General features: G+C 46.4%; 1 protein-coding gene across 7 annotated transcripts in view; it reads right to left on the bottom strand.

Annotated features, from left to right (window-relative positions):
* MED12 (mediator complex subunit 12) overlaps nt 1-23538 on the bottom strand; it is an 820436-nt gene that overhangs the window by 619406 nt on the left and 177492 nt on the right. For 5 of the 7 annotated variants that reach the window (XM_086918278.1, XM_086918283.1, XM_086918279.1 and 2 more), the window contains exons 9-11: nt 19657-19756; nt 18961-19097; nt 9837-9995 (exon numbers count right to left, since the gene is read on the bottom strand). In XM_086918278.1, the coding sequence (XP_086774404.1) occupies nt 9837-9995; nt 18961-19097; nt 19657-19756 (396 nt within the window). The remainder of the gene's footprint in view (nt 1-9836; nt 9996-18960; nt 19098-19656; nt 19757-23538) is intronic. The other 2 variants (XM_086918281.1, XM_086918282.1) reach the window with 1 other exon arrangement.

The following is a 23538-nucleotide window of genomic DNA, read 5'->3' as shown; positions in this document are numbered from 1 at the left end:
ACTTACCTGTACCAGGCTTGCTTGATTGTAGAAAATAAATATAACTAAATAAGTTTTTTAAACAAAGACATTGGTCTGAGTTCAGTCGGAGTGTGCGACATCATTTGCTGACGGAGTGTGTACAACAAATGCTTAACACTGTCATCTGATAAAGTCGTACTGCTCGCCCACACTACAACAACTAGAGAGTAAGGGGCTATCTACTTTTGCTTCTGCCTACCTTTGGGGTTCCACTGGACTCTGCGCACACTATACCTCATTTTGATATAGTATATACAGAGCCAGCTTCCTACAAATGTCACCTCCTGGAAAGCCTTCCCCTACTCTGGGAGCTGTGACTATTTCTCGTGGTTAAGGTGAACCCGAGGCATAGTAGCATGGCGATGACTGTTTACACGTCTATAGTGGCATCTTTATTCCGAGTTGGTCTTCACCAGCCAATCGTCCAGATATGGGCAGATATGTATACCCTGTCTTTTCCGGTAAGCTGCACTGCCGCCACGCAGTTAGTCAACATCTTTGGTGCAGATTTAATGCCACACAATAGCACCTAGAACTGGTAGTGTGCCTTGTCCAAGGAGAATCGGAGTTGCCTTTTGTTCCTCTGGTTCATTGGTATGTCTCGGTAGGCGTCCTTTAGGTCTAGGGTTGCCTTGTAATCCCCTTCCTTAGAGGTGGGATTACTTCTTGTAGCATTGAGATTTTCGTAGAACTTGTTTAGGTATCTGTGATCTAGTATAAGTCTCCGAATCAAGTCTTGTTTTGGTACTATGAAGCACACTGAGTAGACGCCACTGCCTGACTCTATTGGGGTGACTCTCTCTATGCCTCGTTTTCTGAAAAGTTCTTTAACTTCTTTTTTGCAACTGTACAAGTTCTTGTTCTTTTAAGGGCCTTGTCTTTGTGGGAACATGTTGAGTTGTTTTGGTGAGTTCTACCACCACAACAGTGTCTTATTATGTTTAAGATCCGACTGTCTGAGGTGACTGACCTCCACCCCTAGAGAACTACTCATATTCCACCCCCTTCTCCAGCTCATGCTATGCGGTGGAGCTCTGGGCAAATAGCGTCACTTGCATAGTGGTCCCCTTTTGCGGGTTATGCTCCCCCTCTAAGTTTCCTGCTGAAGGGCTGCCTAACCGGCTGCAACCATTGTTGTTGTGGGGGCTAGTGTGTGGCCCGTTGGCTAAAACCATGCTGTTGCTGTGGGGCTGTTGAAAAACCGGTCCTGCCTGTTGACCTCCAGTTGGAGAGGTCTCCTCTTCTGAAAGACACTCTGAATTACAAGGCCCCTATGGTTTTCACTGTCTCACTATCTTTCTTTATTTGTTGGAGTGCCTAGACCAGAAAAGTGCTTCCCCTGTAAAAGGCATGTTGATGATGAATGCCTGCACACCTGCCTTAAATCCAGAGTTCTTCAGCCATGTGCGTCTCCGGAGGGTGATACCAGAGACCATCTGCCTGCTGGCAGTAGCTGCAGCATCCCCCTTCTAGGGGATATCGACGTTGGGATCCTGCTTCGAACTTCCAAACTGGCATTGCCTCATCAGCGTCATGCATTCATCCTCCTAGTAATCAAAGAGATCTTCTTGCTCCTCATCGTGCGGGTCAAGCTTAGAGGGCACATCAATGTCTGGTAGGTCGTCACCCAACTCCAAGGACTCAGAGGAATTCAAAGGAATGCAGAATACCTTTCAGTCGTCAAACTCCTTCCTCCGTTGCGGAAGTGCGGTAATGTCAGCCTCGATCCAGCGTCTCTTTCACTCAACCTTGAGCGATCGTTCAGAATCCGTCATCAAGGAGGGTTTCCTCTTTGAGGCAGCCGGTTCATTGATTTTCAGCTCCTTGGTTCTCTCCTTTGCTCCCTCACTTGCACCCGCTAGCGTCGAAAGTTGGCTCAAAGGTTTGCCCCCATTGGTGTCCTCTGGTCGGGACCAGTGTGGCTCTGTGTTTGTGGTGGCCTTCAGTCGACTGTTTCAAACTGACACAGCGGTGGCTTTCGAGGATTTAGGGACTTTCGTTACCTACTGCTGCTTGGCCTTTTCGGCTTCTCTGCCACCGTCTTCGTAGATTCTGCTTTCTCAACATCTATGGTGCTGCCTTCAGCGTCCGACTCTCATCCTTGTGCTGGTTCTGCTTCCTTGACATTCGGTTCTCATGTGAGAAGCCCAGGGCCCTTCAGGGATTCTTAAGGCCTGTGGATATCAGCCATTGAATGATGTGTCAGATGCGGTTTCAGTTCGGTCTTGAGAGTCTTAGGCACGAATATGTTGCAGCTTCGCATTCTCCGGCACTGTGATCCTTAGGAAACTTTGTGGGGTCAGCTGTGACAACATTTTGAGGGGGATCTTCTCCATGTCCCTTAGCTGCCCCTCTCACCAGCATTCTCCAGCCGAGTGGTCTTCAATGGTAGGGTCCCCCCCTTGGGGTCGGAAAGGCTCCCCTCCTCGGTCTTCGATGTTTCTCATGGCATCGGTGTTCTCAGTAACATTTTCTCTTTCCTTTGTCCAATTCTTCAGAGCTTCTCCGGTATGCTTCCATGCCCGAGGGCCGCATGCAGTCCTCCGGACCTTAATATGGGCCTTCCGTGTCTACGGCAGCACACGGCTGCTGTTGACTCAAATCTGTACTAACAATAAAACAATGTTAAATAGATAAGCAAACATGTATTTAAAGATTAATTCCAGTTAAAGAAAGGAAGCAGGTAGGGTGTCCTGCAGTGCTTAACTTAACTTTAGGAACACATTCATTTGTAGTGAACATGAACAAATATGATTAAGTCTCTTCAAAATTCAAAATGTGTATTTCATTAACAGGCAGAAACGGTTTCATCTTAGTACATCAGATTATAGCAGTGCATTGAGAAGCGTTTATGTTGTAAGTGATAGTTTTTCATCAGGAATTCATAAACACTGCATGTAGCAAAACTTCACTTATTCCACAAGTCTCATCAGCAGATACATCTCACCTCATGTAACACACACATTTAACTTTGACATTTATTAATATTATAAGCAAAACAAGAACCCAAAAAATCCCAGCATATTCTATATTTTGCAGCATGGTTTAAAAAACATAAGTGCACCCAGTTGTTCACTAATGCATGGAGCCCCATTCATAAGCAATAACTTCAAAAACATCTTTCCTGGGAGAGTTTGTACGTCGCATCACCTGCAACGAATTTTCACTCCTCCCTTACTAAGCATGGGAGTATTTCAAGGCATTAGTTAATGCATTCTCCTTTTTTGGCCGTGCCACTCAGTGTCATAATGAAACTTGAGGGGGACCCTCCTGCAAAGTACATGGAGTGGGGCTCCCAAGCTCCAGACCCAGGGGCCTGCCATCCGTGCATGTGCTTTAGGGGGCCCCCTGGAGCTCAGGGTTGAAAGGGGCATTGTTAAGTCAATGGCACCATTGGTTTCACGCTTTCCTCTAACTTGCGGTCATACAGTGAGGAATTCACAGGGGACTCAATGACTTCCAGGTCCCAGGACTGGAAACCATGCCAAAATAATCACCCTTCCAACACTAGGCTGGATGGGTAGTACTCGGTTTAAACTATTTAACTCACACAAAAATTGGACAATGTTGTATCTTTTAAAGCAGAGATTTAACACATAATGGTTTATAGTGTTGAGAAGTTAGTCACTAGATTTTAACATAAACACTATGTTCAATTATTTCCAAGAAAGCTGCGGGTAGGCTGATTCAGGAGGCACCAGGACTTCGTCAGGTAGTGTAATCCTCGTGGCAGGGTCACCTGGTCCACCTGGGGAAGCTTTTACAAGCCCTGCAAACTGCAGGCCTGACTATCAAGGCATCCAAGTGCCAGATAGGGCAGGGCACAATTGTATACCTGGACCACCTTGTTGGTGGAGGCCAGGTACAACCCTTACAACCCAAGATCCAGGCCATCCTGGACTGGGAGGCTCCAACAACTCAGACCCACATCAGGGCATTCCTTGGTTTGACTGGGTACTACAGGAGGTTTGTGAAGGGATATGGGTCCATCGTGACTCCCCTCACAGAACCCACCTCCAAAAAGATGCCCAAAAAGGTAAACTGGACAGTTAGCGGTCAAAAGGCTTTTGACACCCTAAAAGATGCAATGTGCTATGCACCAATTCTCAAGACTCCAGACTACTCCAAGCAGTTCATTGTGCAGACTGATGACTCTGAGCTAGGGATAGGAGTGGTCCTGTGTAGGAAAAAGCCCCTTTTTGCATGGATATCCCCTAAGTTTTTGCAAGATACCGGATGCCAACCTGACGGAGTGCGTGATTGGATCCTGCTAACCAGCCACCAGCACCAGTGTTCTTTCTCAAAGCAGTTACTTTGAACACACAATTGGCACACCACTGGGCCACATGTAAGTCCCTTGTACAAGGTCACTGGTACCAATGACCTTGTGGCCAGAGATGGCCTCTGAGGGCTGCAGAAAGTATTATGCCACCCTCAGAGACCCCTCACCTTAACACCCCCACCCTGCCAATGCAGAATTGGTAATTTGGTGCACACTAAACTAAGGAGTCAACATGACACACATCCCTGTGTGCCATACCCACCAACACTGCCTGTGGCATGGGTAAGTTGCCTATATAACAGGCCTTACAGGCCAAAAGGCAGGGTGCAAGAGCAATATGCCCCTACAGTGTCTGAGCCATTCACAGGCATTGTACGTGCAGTGAAGCCATTTTGAAGGCATGAGGTGGGAGTTTGTCAACACAAACTCCACAGCTCCATGATGGCTTTACTGAAGTCATGGAAGTTTGGAATTAAGCTTCCCAGCATATTAAACCCGCACTCAAAGAGCATCTCAGAGATGCCCCTTGAAAAATGAGCAACCCTGGTGAGGTTCCTGACTGGCTCTCAGCCATCTGCCACCACAGACAGGTTTCTGGACCCCTGGGTAGGCAGCCCAACGCGCTCTGGATCTGGAAACAAAGAACATCCTGGGCTGTCATGCCTCCTCCCCAAGGATGGGCAGAGGTCCTCAAAGACGGAGCTTCAAAGGCCAGCCACCTTTGTTAGCTGCCCCAATCCTTTTGCTGCTATCAGCAACTGGCTCTCACAGCTTCTGACCCCCAGTAGGGGCACGAGAAACAGCAGGAAACCTAGCCAGGAAGGGAGGTGTGCCCACCTTTTCCAACTCCACCGCTCGGGTGGGGAGGGGAAGTGAAGGCCACCTCTCAGTACCCTCTATCTTGGAGATGAGGGAACCCATCCAATCAGGAAGAGGTCTATGCCGCCCTCCCACTGGGGAGTGCATTTTAGGGGGTGTAGACACTCCAGGGAAGGGACCCATTGGTCCCAATGCCCACCCCTGTAACAGGGCACCCCTGAACCTTGCCTTCTCAGAGTTGACGTGACAAGAAGAAAGGGGACCGAAGCACCATGCTGCATAAGAGGAAGAAGACAAATGCTTTGGCCCCAGCCCTACCGGCCTGTCTCCTGCTCTGAAAGCCCTGCTAGCTGAACCTGGCGTGTCCTGCAGCTAGCAGCCTCCAATAACCCAAGGGACCTGACCTGCCTTCCTATAGACCTCAGATCTCCAATGGACATCGGATTTGTCCAACACCAACTCAAAAGCGGACTCCAGTTCCAGCCGGATCCGCGAGTCCTCAACACTCTGCACTCCAAGTCCATGGCCCAAGTCAGAGTGGCTCAACACCCCAGTGAGTTCCCCCCAGCGATACTGACCTGGTGTTTAGCATTGGACGACCTCTACCGACCTTCTACTCGATGCCTTCAGCCTCATTCTGAAAGGTCCTGCCGACGGCGACTGGAACCAGTGAGAAGAATCCGACACAAAGACACCCCTGCACACGCAATCCCTGTGGTGCCCTACTGACTGTGTCCTGGTGTCCTTGGTGCCAACCTGGGACCCCCTTTGCGCTTACCTCAGCCCCAGGAGCTAGAGTCCTGAGACTTAGTGGCCTGCCCGTGAGCAGCCTACAACCAAGATGCCCCCTAGCTCCATTGGCTTAACACTGGCGCACTGCACTCTGCACCCGGCCACCCTAATGTTGCTGGTGGTGCTATTTGAGTGCCAATCTGAACTTTGGAGAAACTTGGTTCTACACCCCCAAAACTCCAATCCTAAAATCGTCTACTTACCTGGATACTTAAAACTTTGTTTTCTCCATAGGATTGAATGGTGGGGTTTCTCTTAATATTCTTCTGTTTAACTGTCTTCTACTGCAACTTAGTGCCTTCACAAGAGTTTACCTGTTTATCACTGTCCTGTGTTGCTTTAAACTTTGTAGGAGTGTGTTTCATGCCAAACAAAAAAAGTAATCTCGAAGTAATCGAACAGTAATCTAAAAGTAATTTCTAATGTTTTTGAACAGTTTACCAACCGTTTTCTCAACTGCAAAAGTCATCTAAATGTTCCTACAAAACCAGTGTCCACTGTTTTTTGAAAGGTAGCATCGTATGATGAGTTTAACTTACCTGCTACTAAGTAAATCTTGGTTCTAGAAATAAAACAATAACTTTTTATACAAACATTTGGTCTGGATTCAGTGACTGTGTGACATCATTTCTTGCCTCTGTGTGTACAACAAATGCTTAACACTGTCCTCTGATAAGCTGGACTGCTCAACCACACGACCACAAAAGAGAGTAAGGTATTATATTCTTTTACCTCCGTAAGCCTTTGTGGACCCACTGGACTCTCTGCACACTATACCTGACTTTGGTACAGTATATACAGAGCCAGCTTCCTACACTATGCAATCCCAAAGTGCTCTGTTGGGGGTATGGTCGAGGAGCCTTAGGTTTAACACAGAGGAGTGTAGGATATTTACAAATACACACAATGATAAATGACAACACGACTCAAGGCGATACACACCAATTTTTACAAATAGCAAGTATCATTTTTTATGTTTAGGCAACAGAAAAAAGTTGTTCAGGTAAGTAATATTTAAAAACTCAGGTTTGAAGTATACAGCTGTTTGATACTTTCAATCGTGATTACAGTACTTTGCAGCAATGTTAAGCTATGGAGAAAACATATGTTGCATACGGATACTTAACGTATGGGACCCTTCCTCAGGACCGAAGGTGAATATGGAGCAAGGTCCAAGGCAGCTTTAACTGATCACCTCGGTAGGCACTGGGTAGTCTGGGTGCACAGATGTATTTTTCAGCATCGTGAAATTTTGAGTGATTTTTGATACTATAAATTGGAATTGAAAATCTTCTGCGGAACGTGTAGGCTATGCAGAAAAAACACACGCAGCATCCAGGTACTTAGCAGAGACTTACGGGACTAATCATCTGGACTTAAGATGAGTACAGGTTAAGGTCCAAGGCAGCAACAACAGCTCACTAGGGATGCTCTTGGGTGTTCAGGTGCAGAGGTGCATTACAGCGTTGGTTGCCCCATTCCCTACCAAGGAGAATCGGGCTGGTCACAAGGAGACTGCAAGCTTGGCCTGGGGTCCAGTCGAGCAGAACCAGCAAGGAGGCTTAACTCTTGTGATGTCCAGGGACACCGGGGCACCTTTGAATCTTTTTTCCAGGACCCAGGGGCGACGGGTACAGAGGTGTCCTAAGGCATTCTGTTTTTGTCACCGGGAGCAAGCGCGGTTGAAGGGGCCTGCACAAAGAAGCTGCAGGCGGCGCTGAAAAGTCCACAGTGGGAATGTCCAAGGTGGGCTTTGTATCTTTTGGCCTGGGGGACCACACTGGCACTGTTGGCCCACTTCAACTTGGACTTGGAGTGAAGGGTGCAGTGGTGCTTTCCGGTGTATGGTTTTTGCAGTCCGGATGCCTCACAGCAATTCTTGGGTGCCTGCAGTATTCTGGGAGAGACTCCGCTACTCCACGGGAGACTCTGCAAACAGGTACATCACATTGACCTCAAGGCCCAATCTTAGAGTTAAGGTGAGTGGTGGACAAGGTCCAAGGTAGCACCAGCAGTACACCACAAGCAGCCTAAAGGCGTCAGGAGCCCCATGTGCTTTAATGCCGATTGGTCTCTGTAAAAATAGGCTGCAGGTTCTGGCTAGGAACCCAGTCAGGCAGAACCCACCAGTGGGTACAGCAGGCCTTGCAATGCTCAGTGGGGGAGGGGAGGACATCTTTGGTCCTCATCGCTGAGACTCAGGGGTGCCAGGTAACTTCCCCGGAGCCATGAGATTGACCCAGTCTAATTGCTCAGGAAAAGTCAGAAGAACACCAGTTTCAAGGAGCTGCTCCAATGCCTTTAAAGCTATGCTATCCACATAGGTGAAAGAATGCCTCCAACCCACACAGCATATATGTATGTATGTGGCATTTGTATAGTGTGAACCTAACCAAAACGCAGCAGAGAATAGCACACGGTCAAAGACAAGGACGCAGACAAGTGATGGGAGAAGTAGCTGGATACTGGACGCTGTGTACTGCTCTTTAAAGAGGTGTGTCTTCAACTCACTGAAAATTAGACAGGGGACAGTATGGAGGCCGATGGGATCCAGAGGTGATATTTTGGGACGTGTAGGTGCCCACCTGAACAAGCTTGTGTTAGCTGGAAATGAGTGCGCAGAACCAGTACAAGACACTGCCAGTCTATCCTATTCGAAAGAGGACGCTGGGAATTACTTGGGTGAATATGCATGCATGTTCATTTGTAGAGGTACTCCGGCATCTTTTGAATCTTCTCTTTGGTTCAAGATGCCCCAGAGGTATGCCAGTTACACTTGCTCAAATCAAAAGCAGAGAGATACTTTGTCCATGAGCTAAGCGCACAATGTTGAGGCACAACTGCTGGTCCTTGGACTATTCCTTGATCATAAACAAACCTTGGGTAGCCATGGACAACAGGAGCTCTCAGGCATTCATAGGCCCACCCAGCACCGTGAGCACATCTGTCTTCATACACTACTGGACCTTTTTGGACATGCCAAAGATCTTGATCTACCAGTCAGATGTTCCCAAGTGCACAGCATGGATAGACAGTGAATTCAACCCTAAATTCAGCAACAACAGCTTGACAAAGTGGCCAGGCTCAAACCTAGGTTTTGCTGCTCAGCGGACAGATTCACTTCCTCCACAAAGCAATCTTTCCTCAACTCCATGAAGTTAACTGGACAGTGGCCCCACTAGTCCGGTCAGTTTTTCCCTCCAGAGGGAAGGAGTTTGTTGATGCTTATGGAAGACTCCGTTGGGCCTGCTCATATCACTCATGTAATCGTTTTAAAGACACCACTGAGCCTCCTGATCCATTATCTGGCTTTAACCAGTGAGTGAAGCATTCTGACCCACGTTTTGGTGAGCTCCTGGTTGGTCGCCATGTGCTCCAGTAGGGCCAGCTCAGAGTCCACATCTCCATGAGTGGAGGAAGTCTGGCTTCTCTCATTTGCCCTCACACCAAGGGTAAGGGGGAACAAATACAGGAGGTGGCTAGAGCTCAAGGGCTTCAGCCAACAGGCAAAAGGACAAAGCCTGTGAACCCCTAATTTGGACGGAGGCACCCACACCCCTAACTAATACAGGGAATCACAACGCCACACTCTAAATGAGATCTCTGGTGCATAGCATCAGCAGAATGGGCTTTTGGGAGAGAGTGTGTAAGCAATATCTTCTTGAAAATCCATTTCTACAGTCATCTATACAACGGTATATTCTAACTTCGCCGGCCAATATCCATTACGAGTCCTCTTCAATATGGAACACTTCCAAATAGAAGTTGAACAGACCACATTTTCCTATGACCAGCAAGTATCCCAACCTGTAAAGCGTGCTGCAATTGTGCAGATGCTAATGGCCCATACAAGGATAAAGCAGTTAACAAATGTGTATAACATTATAGCAGTAGAACAAACAGGAGCCTGCAGGCCACTTACCTCCGCTTCTATCTCAGCCTGCCGCTTCTCCAGCAGCGTAGCCACTACCATAGCTCTGTGGTGCCCAGACCTCTTGCAGCTGACTGCCCACTCACACAGCAAGGCCACCACAGCATCATCGTCCGGGGAGATCTGCAGGAAGGCAGAATGGCCATCACACTAATCATAAACAGAGAAGAAGCTCAGGGAGCGGGAGATGTACTGCTGTTTAAAACATCGCAGGAACATGCCAAGGATCACACTAGCAGCCAGAAGGTCTCACCCGTTCATTACACAACAGACATCTTGTACACTGTGATGACGTGCAGCCACACTACTGCTCAACAGTTACTGTTCTCATACCACAAGTACCCAGTATGTTATTCGCCAATGAGGGGTTAACATAAATGCACAGTAGCATTCATTTTACAAAATACAGAAGGGACATGCTGCCACCAAACAAAACATAGCTGTCAAACCATACTAAAATGAACCAGACTACATTTAATTCATACTGTACAAAACGTATCAGGTCTATAAGAAGTGGGGGGCTGGACGTTTACAAATTAAAATGTAATCGAAGTATTCAAGCAAGAGCTTCTGCACAAAGAACATAGTTTGTGAGCAGATTTAGCTATAGATGTTAGGATTCATACGCGTGTTGCTTCTTCAAGTGTTGGACTGACAGGCAGTCTGAGGTTCTACACAGGAGGTGCCAGAGGACTAGAGAGGAGCTGGTGTAATCCCATTTCCAAAAAGTAAAAGTATGGACGAGTGAGACAACGGAACACCAAGCCTGATGTAGATGGTGTATATCGATGGATAACAGCGTCTCCTGGAATCCAAGTAGGTAATTCCCTTCAGTGAATCTTGCGGGAATGCAGTCTGATTGGACAGAATTGACACTTGTACCCAAGATGCAGGCCAAAGAAGTCTGAGGCATTTGGCGTGTGCCTGTGCTCTACTCCCTGGCTTCACTTCTGCTCTTCCAGGTAAGACATCTTATCGCCTCATCTGAGTAGCACTGAAATTACTGGCCCTTCCCTTGTGCCATAGAGCAAAGGTCACAATAGGCACTAAAAGATGAGGCGAGAGGCTACTCCAAGTGGAAGAGGCTAGAACAGAGTCCTTCCAAGGCCCCATCTCAGTCTTGCACCATTCCTGTGCAGAACACTAGTAGGTTTTAGAATGATTTGTACAAAAAAAGCTTTGCGGAAATTAAGTTCCTGCAAATAGGAATATATATTGCAAATACATAATCTTAATTCCCGTCCATGACCCTGAAAATACTATTATTTTGGTTAATTAAATATTTTTCCACCATTTCCTTTAATAGTATTTCAAAATACACAATAATCATCACATAAGCTCAGTATCACAAACAAATATAGCTGCCCTTGCTTCTAGGGTAAATGCAGCATACTGCAATTCCCGGAGTCTAAGGCAAACACATTCTTTCTGACTCATCAGAGTAGTGTGCTAAGGACAAGTATCCTATTTCCCAGCACATTTTCTTTTTTACTTTCTGGAGGCGGTTATTCCCTTTCAAAATGGTTTCAAAGGTCTCATCAGGTTCTCTGGGGGTAGGAATGACCTTTTCTATCTCATGACAGATAAAATGACCTCATTTATGTTCTATGCCCGGTGCAACTGCAAGAGGACTGTTAGGGATGGGTTGACTTATTATGTTATGTGAAATTATATTATGTGAATTTATGGAGCGCGGCTAATCACCTCTGAGGCTACCCAGGTGCTGAGTTGGGCAGGTCTTGGGGGGGTGGGGGAGGTGGAGATCCTGCCTGCTTTGTCTAAAAGAGCCATGTCTTGAGGTGCCTTCAGAAGTCCATAAGGGGAGCATCGGGGGGGTGGGGGGGGGGGGGGGAGTTCTAAGGTGTTTCAGGAGGTCATTCCAAGTATTGGCTGCGAGGTACGAGAAGGAAAGTCTTCCGCTTCTGGCCTTCTTGATGAGAGGGAGGTATGCTCTTGCCTGGGAAACAGATTGATTGTGTCTGGTGGGTTGGTAGAAGTTGTGGCTAAGGTAAGCTGGATCGGTGTTGTGGAGGGCTTTGTAGGCAGAGTTTGTGGGTTGAACATACAACGTTCCTGGACTGGGAGCCAGTGGAGAATGTTGAGGTGTGGAGAGATGAACAAGTTACTTACCTTCGGTAACGCTTTTTCTGGTAGATACTATATCTGCCTGTGGATTCCTCACCTTGTGAATATCCCCTTGCGTCAGCAACGTTCGGAAATTTTCTTCGTAGCACGCCGTCGTGGGCGACGTCACAGGAGCACGGCATCGCGCGCGACTCCGTCTGACGTCACCGACCCCATATCAGGCCCACGCCGGCGTAATGACGTCAGTTCCGCCCTTTTTTCCGTGCCTTCGAGGCACACGGACGGACCAACGATAGCAAACATGCAAATATAAAATGTACACAGTACATATAGAACTAAATCAATACAATAGTATAAACCATATATACAGAAATACCAGGTATAGAAGAGTGGACAACGGGGAGGCGGGTGGGTCAGTGAGGAATCCACAGGCAGATATAGTATCTACCAGAAAAAGCGTTACCGAAGGTAAGTAACTTGTTCTTCTGATAGATACATCTGCCGTGTGGATTTCTCACCTTGTGAATAGATTCCCACAGCAGTCCCCACTCCCGGAGGAGGGTGCACACTCTGCTACACCAGGAAGTCTTGGAGGACAGAGCGCGCGAAGTGGCCATCCCTCCTCCCCTCGGTATCCAAGCAGTAATGCTTCGCGAAAGTGTGGAGGGAGGCCCAAGTCGCGGCCCTGCAAATATCCTCAACAGGTACACCCCTAGACAAAGCAGATGTTGCAGACTTTGCTCTAGTTGAATGAGCTCTAATACCCTCAGGAGGGTCCTTACCCGCAAGAGAGTAGCAGATCTTGATGCAGAGGATAATCCACCTGGAAAGAGTGCGCTTGTGCACCGCTCTGCCCTTCTTGCAGCCAGCAAAGCCAACAAACAGCTGGTCGTCCATCCGGAAGTCCTTAGTCCTGTCCAGATAGAAAGACACCGCCCTCTTAGGGTCCAGGCGATGCAGCCTCTCTTCCTCCTTAGACGGGTGAGGGGGGAGGATAGAAGGTAGGAAGGGTAATGGACTGCCCAAGATGGAAAGGAGTCACCACTTTAGGCAGAAAAGCAGCCCTGGTCCTAAGAACCATCCTTTCAGCATGAATGGTCAGGAATGGGGGTTTGGAACTTAGAGCTTGAAGCTCACTTACCCTCCTTGCCGAGGTGATTGCAACGAGGAAGATAGTTTTAAAAGAGAGAAGCCTCAATGGACACTTGTGCAAGGGTTCGAAGGGAGAACCCATTAAAAAGGTCAGCACAAGATTCAAATCCCAATGAGGAACAATAAAAGGAGTAGGAGGAAACATATTCATGAGACCCCTCAAGAATCTCAAAACCACCAGAGATTTAAAGAGAGAAGGCTGATCCGGCAAACAAAGAAACGCCGATAAGGCCGAAAGATAACCCTTGACCGTGGCCACAGCCAAACCTTGCTGTGTCAGATAAAGGGCAAATTGTAAAATATTAGACAAATGAGCCTTCTAAGGGTCAATATCCCTCTCCCTGCACCAAGAAACAAATTTTGACCACCTATAGGAGTAAATGGACTTAGTGGTGTCACGCCTGGCAGAGAGAATGACATCCACCACCTCGTGAGGGAGAGAAAAAGAACTCAAGTTGCCCCGTTCAATCTCCAGGCATGAAGGTGTAATGTCTGGAGGTGGGGGTGTAGAACCTGCCCCTCCATCTGAGAGAGGAGGTCTGCCCTGTGAGGGAGACGGAGCGGCGGGTGAGAGGAGAGGTGGAGTAGGTCCGAATACCACACCCTTCTTGGCCAATCCGGAGCCACCAATATGACTTGGGCCCGGTCTTGACGAATCTTCCTCAGAACCCGAGGAATCAAAGGTATGGGAGGAAACGCGTAAAGGAGCTGACCTCCCCAGCTCAACTGAAACGCGTCCCCCAATGCTCCTTGCATCGGATACTGGAGACTGCAGAATGAAAGGCAGTGAGCATTCTCGCGAGTGGCAAAAAGATCCACCCGAGGAGTCCCCCACATCTGAAAGATGTCGTGAACAACCTTCGGGTGAAGCCTCCACTCGTGGTCGGCAGAGAACTGCCGACTGAGACTGTCTGCACGCACGTTCAGAACTCCGGCCAGATGATTTGCCACCAGACAAATCTGATGGTCCTGAACCCAGGACCAGAGACGCAGAGCCTCTCTGCAGAGACACTGCGACCCTACTCCTCCCTGCTTGTTGACGTACCACATCGCAGTCGTGTTGTCCGTTAGGACCTGAACCGAACGACCGCGAAGGGAAGGGAGGAAGGCCTTGAGCGCCAAACGTATCGCCCTCAATTCCAGAAGGTTGATGTGAAACAACCTTTCTTCCGGAGACCAAAGACCTTTGACCTCCAGGTCTCCCAGATGAGCACCCCACCCGAGAGTGGATGCATCCGTTATCACTGTGGCCACTGATGGAGGCAGTTGAAAAGGCTTTCCTTGCGACAGATTGCCTTCCACGCCCCACCAAGACAGATCCGCTGCAGCTTCCCTGGAGATCTTCACTGACTCCCTGAGATCTCCGTTGTGCTGATACCACTGCCTGCGGAGGCACCACTGGAGCGCCCTCATGTGCCAGCGTGCATGACTGACCAACAGAATGCAAGAAGCCATCAGACCGAGCAGGCGAAGGACCTTCAGGACTGGAACAACCGCTCCATTGTAGAATAAAGGAATCATTTCCTGAATGTCGTGAATCCTTTGAGGTGGAGGGAATGCACGACATACAGAAGTGTCCAGTACCGCACCTATGAACAGGTTGCGCTGGGAGGGCACCAGGTGAGATTTGGGTACGTTTATCGAAAAACCCAACCTGTGTAACAACTGAGTTGTCTCCTGCAGATGATGGAGCACCATCTCCGGCGACTCTGCTTTGATCAGCCAGTCGTCTAGATAAGGGAATACAGGAATCCCTGACCTTCTGAGATGCGCAGCCACCACTGCCATCACCTTGGTGAAAACTCGAGGCGCAGTAGTAAGTCCAAACGGGAGGACCGCAAACTGGTAGTGCTGCGATCCCACCGTAAAACGGAGATACTTCCTGTGCGACTTCAGGATTGGGATGTGAAAATACGCATCCTGCAAGTCGATCGACACCATCCAGTCTTCTTCCATCAGCGCCAGAAGAACCTGAGCAAGGGTGAGCATTTTGAACTTCTCCTGTTTGAGATAGAGGTTCAAAATCCTGAGATCCAGGATCGGCCGAAGCCTGCCATCCTTCTTGGGAATCAAGAAATACCGGGAGTAGCACCCTTGACCCCTCTCCTGCTCTGGAACCACCTCTATTGCACCCTTTCGAAACAGTGCCAGGACTTCCTCCTGCAGGAGAAGCAGGTGGTCCTCCGAACAATAACCTTGGCAAGGAGGGTAATTGGGAGGGAACTCCTGAAAAGGAAGTGCATACCCATTCTCTACGAGATTGAGAACCCAAAGATCTGATGTAACAGATTCCCAATCTCGTAGAAAGTGAGTAAGCCGACCCCCTACTGGCCCTACATGATCCAGAATTGAGGATCTAGGGCTGCTTTGCTGATGCGGGTGGGGGTTGGGCATTATTGGAGGAAGTGGAGGAAGAGGAGACTTGACGTCCACGTCCACGACCCCTCTGTCTACCTCTATAGGACCTATATAGAGGGTTCTGCTGCTGCTGCTGTTGTTGTTGTTGTTGGCCCTGCTTGAAGGGACGAAAAGAAGATTTACCAAATCCCTTGAATTTTCTAGTCGTCGACCCTCTCATCTGCAGACCCAAAGATCTTGCAGTGGCACGGCTGTCCTTAAACCTCTCCAAGGCCACATCAGCCTTCTTACCAAAAAGGCCAGTTCCTTCAAAGGGTAAGTCCAGCAATGTAGACTGCACATCCGCTGAGAAATCAGAAGACTTTAACCATGCGGCTCTCCTGGTCGCAATGGATGAGCCCATAATTCTAGCAACAGAATCCACAGTGTCTATGCCGCTTTGAATGACCATGCGGGCCGCAGCCTGAGTGTCAGAGACCACTTCATTAAAGTTCTTCTTATCCTCCTCAGGAAGTTTTGATGACAATTGCTTCACTGAGTCCATTAGCGCATGCACATATCTACCTAAAAGGCAAGTAGCATTTGATGACTTATGAGCCATGCTCCCAGAAGAGAAAGTCTTCTTCGCAGACTGATCTAATTTCTTAGACTCTTTGTCAGCTGGCACTTGAGGGAAAGAGCCTGCAGCCCTATTAGAGCAAGCCGCCTGAACCACAAGACTTTCCGGAGATGGATGCGTAGAAAGAAATGCAGGGTCATCAGGAGCCACCCTATAGCGCCTTGCAATAACCCTTGAAACTGCAGGAGCAGACAACGGCCTCTTCCAAATCTCCTTAATTGGATCCGTCAAGGCATCAGTAAATGGCAGTGTAGGCTCAACAATCGAAGAAGGAGAATGCAACACTTCAGTGAGGATGATGGGCTTGTACTCCACTGTGGGCAGCTTTAAGCTAAGAAGGTCAGCAGCCTTCCTAATAACCACGTGATAGGGTGCCACGTCCCTTGATGGAGCATCAGAAGTCGAAGGCAGACCCCACTCGGGAGAGAGTTCCAGACCACTAGCATCCCGAAGCTCATCGAAATCATCATCATCATGATCAGGAAGCTCGCCTTCTTCCACATCAGAACTTTCATCATCTTTTTGTTCGAGAAGACGCTGAGCTCTTCGCCTCGACCACTCCAAACGAATCGAAGTCGACGGAGCCGGTTCCGACGTCGATCGAGGAGCCGGAGCAGCAGGACGAGAGTCATGAACAGGTGTGGAACCTCGAACTCGACTGCGAGGTCGATCCGGAGTCGGCGAAGCCGCATGCGGAGTCGAAGACCTCGGTGGAGCCGTACCGAGCCATGGTGAAAGAGGCGCCGGCATGAAAGGCATAAATGGAGCTGGGGCGTACGACTGAGGAATACCCAGATTGTACGATAATGGACCCATGGGACCACCAGGCGCTCCAGTGGGGTACATTGCCCTAGAATATACTCCACACATCGCATTGAGAAAATGCGAGGGATCCTGTCCAGGACCAGGAAAGGAAGGGTACGGACCTACCGGATGTTCCAATGGAGGCCGCCCCGACACATCCTCACCCTGACCTTCTGGGTTCACAGGAGTCTCCGCTGAAGCCGGTTCTTGAGGAGTCACCTCTTCTTCCTCTTCATGCTCCGAGGATACCGGCTCCGGGTCCGGCTCCGGCGCCGGAGAACCTTCTTTTGATAAAGCAGGCGAAGGAGAGACAAAGTCTTTACGATGCTTGTGAGACCTTCTCTTCGAGTCAGAGGATTCCTTCTCCGAATGATGTTTCGAACTGTGCTTCCTCCTCTTATGCTTTCTCCTCGAGGAGCTCGAAGCGTGACCGGAAGCCGACTTAGATCTAGACCTAGATCTTTCTCTGGATCTTGACTTCGCTTTAGATCTCGACTCCTCTCCAGACCTCGAACCCGCTCTGGATCTCGACGCCGATCCCGACTTCGACCGAGACCTTTGCTTCGACTTCGATCTTCGTGACGTCGATCTCGAATGTCGTCCAGAATCCTGTTTCACTTTCGCCAAAAGTAATTTAGCTTCACGCTCTCGAAGCGCCTTTGGATTCATTTTAAAACAGGAATCGCAGTTCTTGACGTCGTGACTCGAACCAAGGCACCACAAACAATCCTTATGTGGGTCAGTGATGGACATCATGCGGGCACAAGACCTACATGGCTTAAAGCCTGTTTTCCTCGACGACATCTCCGGAGAAGAACCAAGTCGTAAGAGAGAAACAGTGACAATTATTTAACAGAAAGATACTAGGTATCGCAGAAGATCCCGAAAACCGTTCGCGTCGGAGACGCGGAAAAAAGGGAACTGACGTCATCACGCCGGCGTGGGCCTGATATGGGGTCGGTGACGTCAGACGGAGTCGCGCGCGATGCCGTGCTCCTGTGACGTCGCCCACGACGGCGTGCTACGAAGAAAATTTCCGAACGTTGCTGACGCAAGGGGATATTCACAAGGTGAGGAATCCACACGGCAGATGTATCTATCAGAAGGGCTTATTACGCGGGATGGCCAGGATGAGTCTGCCGGCAGCCGTGTTCTGGGTGGTTTGGGGTCAGCATAGGACATGGGCTAGGATTTCGATGTAGAAGGAGTTTCTGTAATCAAGTCTAGTTGTGAAGAGTGCCTGGGTGATCGTTCGTCTGGTGTCCAGTGGAATTCTCTTAAAAATCTTGCATAGCATTCCCAGGATGTGGAAGCATGATGAGGAGATGCCGTTGATCTGTCTGCTCATGGAGAGGTCGGTGTCCAGAATGATCCAGAAGTTCTTGGCATGGTCCGCAGGTGTGGTTAGGGGCTCCGTGTTCGGAGAGCCACCAAGAGGCCAGGGGGGGTGGTTGTTGCCGGAAATTAGGACTTCGGTTTTATCTGTGTTGAGCTGGAGGCAGTTGCTTATCATCCAAGCAGTGACTGTTCTTTAAAGCAGGAGGCGTAGGATACTATGTTGATGTCAAGGGCTCTGACGATGTCAGCGAGGGGCGTCATATCCTTAGCTTACACTTCCTGCCTTCTTACCTAGACTTCCTGCATCATTAGTACAACATTATAGTCACATTTGGATTCATGGTCCTATTGACACATATTGTTTTATTTACTTGCCATATTTGTAATTGTGCATCCTGATTTCAATACTAGCAAACACAGTGTGCATGGTTTGGTAACCCAGATACAAGTTGTGCAAAACCACTGTTATTCCAAATGTTTCAAGCTAAGAGATGTGTAGTACTGCACAGCAGTGGCGTTCTAACAAAAACAAAGTGCAAACGTCCGGGCCCAACACCAGATGGCGATCTATGCATAGCCTGTGATCTACAGCTCACATGCCTCGACCATCACATTACTATAATATTTTCATAGGTGTCTAAAACTCTCTGCTGTCACCCAAAGCTTCATCTCATGTGTAGCCTTTCCCACTAAGATATATCTACCTGCGCTCCTCCAGATGACCCACTAGCTCCTTGCTTTTCCTTTTGCACACCTCACCTCATGGCCATCCTTGCTTGGGCCGAGCCCAAAGATACGGTTGTACAGCGAATCCAAGGAGTTGCCGGAATCGGACTTCTCAAAGCTTTGACTGTCCAGAACCTCTAACGTATGCAGCACACGCCCAATAGTGAATCCTGGAGAAAAGAGAAGAGGAATATGTGGCAGAGAAGAGAGGTCACTTTACAGAATTTTTCAATAGAACTATGAAGATTGTAATGATTGCCTTGGAAGCCAAAACCCCTTCATGGTCAGAACGGGACACCCAGCCACATTGATGCTCGCAGCGAAACAAATTTGGGGAATAGGTAATAAGGGGCAGGTAAAAATTGAGGAGCCAGGTAAAAATTACCACAAGGGAACACCACAAAAGTCATTCAAGGGACATTCAAAATCCGATTTAAAAAGGTGCATCAGCCATCATTATGACTCCAATATTGTATCATACAGTAAACCTCGCCACCTCATCCATCATCCATCTATTTCCAGCGGTGGCCTGAGTTAGACAACAAACTATTCTGGAAGTTGCTCCCTTTCCAAAACATCTTTAAGTTTGCCTTTAGTAGCAACATCAAAAGGCAAAGAATCAATGCACATTGTAATGGTGTATCATAGAGCCTACTAGACACCCCATCCTAGGGTCCCCTGGTGAATGACACAGTGAAAACAGTATGACAGCCAGACTGTAGAACGTACCTGCAGTGGTTTCCTGGCACTTATCAAAAGACCACCTGACCTCCACAGCCTGCCCACGCTCCTTGATCTGCAATTCCATCTCCCGCAACTTTGCTCTCACCTAGAAACAAAAAGAAGAATACTTTAGTGAAAAAGAGAAGCTGTGCCAGGTTCACTGTATAACAGAGTCCACTGTTGCTACATACAGATCGAATCACATTGATATGCACCTTCACTCTTACACCTACCTTGGAATGACCCTCACACATCTCCTATGTCACTCACACTGAACATGCAGTCTTGGGCAGGGTTTCCTAACCAGTGGGTCGAGAGCGCAGATTTTTGGTAGACCACAAATACAAGGCAATAAATAAAGATGCCTTTAAATTCTGTATTTATTTTATCTGATTTGCTGCTCTTCAAATACAGAGATCAAATGTCATGCTATGCCTTCTGACAAAGTGCTGCCTACTGATTAACATGGGGATTTGTGATTACAAACCTCCCTCACTTTGAAGTCAGAGAAACAAATGTAAAGTTAATTATGTGACAGTCTTGCTGGGGTACGTGGAGCGTGAAAGGAAAGGCTGCAGAATATCTTTTTGTAACACAACAAAATGTAAATAGCTGTACAAGAACTGTACATATTCAGAAGTTAGGAAAGCAAAATGGAAGCACATTTATTTGTAAGTCTGAAGTGTGATGGAAACAGATTTTAAGAGGATCAAAACAAATCAAGATAAGAAGCACAAATGATAAATATTCGAAGAAACTATTTTCACACATCATTTATGTGCAATATAGTTTTATCAGTAAAAATGAATGTCTATGCAAATTTAATGTCCATTTCAATGGAAAATGTGATGTCTGTAAATGACAGTGAGCTACTAAACAATGGTTACCTTAAAAATTATAAAAAGTAAAAACTTGTCCACATTGTGTACATTAAAGCTAGGGGGGTTAAAAAGGTTTATTATTCTAAAAATTGGGTTGTGGTTCTTAAGTTTTGGAAGCACTGCTCTAGTGACTAAACTGGAATCTCTAAAACACGCAGATGTGTTCTAATAACAGCTTCAACATGTGACCGAAAAATGTGCAATGTTTGAAAAATCAAATGATCTACCTACATTTCATTCTGTAAATATGAGCAATGTAAAAGTACATGATAATCAATACAAAATGTGCAATGTCAACCAAATTACACAAACTGTGGAATCTGTTGTCCCGTACTATCCGATGACATCTTCCAGCTCCTTTTCACATTCATATACACAGGCATGTTTAGCCGTGTTAGACTCTTTGTGTCTGTAGAAGAGGCGAACGACAGCAGAGGAGGAACATTCAGACAGTAAAATGCTTTGTTTTCACTGAACACTACAAGAGTGGGACTATTCCCACGGTTCTAATTCTACACAGCAATACAGATGGATTTGATCCACTCAGCGTCACTGTTCCAGAGAATCTCAACTGCATTACACTAAGGAGTCCCAGAAAGGAAGAACACATCTGTAGCTCTTAACGAGCATGAAAGAAATTGGTCACTGACTGATTGAGCACTGTATTAAGCCCACAAGCCTTACATGATGCCCTTTTAGAAGACTACCAAGAGAGCCCTCACTGAAGGTGTCCCGAGATCGGCTCCTGAGGCCCAAAAGCTACAAAATTCAATACTGCCAGCTGAAATGTATGCTAGTCTCAAAGCTCATCCTGCCACTGCCATAGCCCAGCTTGTGTTTCACGTCACCGACACACTGGTGCTATTTCGAAACTTGCTTTGATACAGTCCAGCTAGACATGGGATAGTGGAAAGTTTTAGCTCTGGCAGTAGTGGACTTGACATTTAATCTTGGCTTCACCACTTCGCCAAAACATGCTGGCTGTGAGCTCTGTATTTAAAGGATGGGCAGGTTCCACCGCACAGTGGCATTTCTTTGGTGAGAGTAGTCCCTATATCTCACCATTATAACCACTATGGAACCAGAAGATAGATAGATAGATAGATAGATAGATAGATAGATAGATAGATAGATAGATAGATAGATAGATAGATAGATAGATAGATAGATAGATAGATAGATAATTTTTAAAAAATCAATTATTATTCATCGCAGCCGCCACTTACGACAAATTGTGCGCTCTTGGGTAATCACTTTTGTATTTGGACAAAACACTGAATAATAAATAACGAGATACACAAACATTTAATTGGAATATCCTGACCAGGGCCTCGAAAAATCAAAAACGATACTAGACCTGAAGGTCTCGTAACTTGAATAATCTACTCTACCTAACTGTGGTGTACTTGACTCATGAAATGGTCTCAAACTGTGTCATCCTAGCTGATATTTTGTCTTATTGACCTGCCTTTTTCTTTATTATCACATAAAAGAGCACCTTCAAATATGCAAGTTAACTATATTTGCTGTACAGAAAAACTCTTTACTAGATTAAACATTTGCTCCATGTATTATGGGAATCAAGCCCACATATAGGGTCCACATGATCCCTGGCTTGCCTCTTAATAGGATTGTCATCTGGTAAGGAGCAGGAGTATTTCCAAGTTCATGTTTAAAAACTCACTTATCAGAAATATATTACTATGAATGATGTGGTAGCGTACTGGTATTTACAGATACCACATTTTCCATTGAAATTGCCACAAAACGTTACCACTAACGTAGTTTTACTGATTATGTTATATAGCGCATAAACAGGAAATTGGGTTTCAGCAAAATATTAATAATTTGCACATCACCAAGTAATGTGTTCTGATTTTTTTTGATCATATAAACATTTTACCACAGTATTACAAAACGTGTCTTCATAACTAGTGAAATATCTTTTAAATGTTTGAACAGTTCACTTATTCGCTATTTCACTGTTGCGTTAGAAAAAAAGCCTGAAACCTTACAGCCTTTCATTTCACATGCTCTGCGCAGTGCGCTTGCCACACAATTCACTTCACAAAATCCTCTAACTTCAGTCACAGAAAGAAAACTAAATGTAGGAAGACAAACTGACTTTTGACCTCTGTCTCTGAAAGCCAAGAAAATGACAAGTTAAGATTTAAAGACAGCTTTATTGCTCATTCAGTTTGTGAGCATGCAGCAGCACCTGTTGTGAGCTCCCCAGAAAGGGCGAGTAGGCCCTAAAAATAGCTCGTCCTGATTAGCGAGTGTTTTGAGTGACACAAATATCGTGAGGCAGAAATACAGTTGACAAGAATATCAATTTTTTTAGGCAAGTAATTTTATTTTCAAGAATATCTGTTTTTAATATCATTTTAATTGTTCGTTCATTTTTTAATTTTCATTCTGTTCTTAAGAATATCTTTTAAAATCATTTTTATATGTGTTCAGTTCACATATTTTTAAGTGTTAAATATTTGTATAACTGTAGACAATATTTTTAAATATAGTTTGTAATTTTATGTTATTTAATTTTTTGATGTAATTATTAATAGTAATTTATAGTGTTGTAGCGGGTTGAGAGGTTTGTAGGGGTCCCGGGCAAGAAGTTAATTAAGAATAATTAATAATACAATTTAATTTAGTATTAATTATTTAATTGAGAATTATGCAAACTGTGTAATCATATTTTACAGTTATATGTTAGCAGCGGGTTGTTTGGTTTGTAGGTTCATTGTGGTGTGGCGATAAGTAATTTATTATTATGTATTAATTTTTTATTGTTGTTAATTATTTAAATTGTGTAAATATAATATTTTTAACATTTTAGTTGCGGGTTGTTGGGTTTGCATGGGTATAGGGTGGGAAGTTAAGTAATTGATTAATAATGAGGTATTAACTTATTAATTATTTAATTGATTGTTAATTATGTAACTTGTGTAAATATATTTTTTATTCAGCTGTAACCAGGTTACTTTGTTTGCTTCTTTTCTTT

The sequence above is a fragment of the Lissotriton vulgaris genome, chromosome 4_1 (genome assembly GCF_964263255.1).
Source record: "Lissotriton vulgaris chromosome 4_1, aLisVul1.2, whole genome shotgun sequence".
NCBI classification, from domain to species: Eukaryota; Metazoa; Chordata; class Amphibia; order Caudata; family Salamandridae; genus Lissotriton; species Lissotriton vulgaris.
Note: the sequence above shows the minus strand (reverse complement) of the source record. Positions and strands in the feature narration are given on the sequence as shown.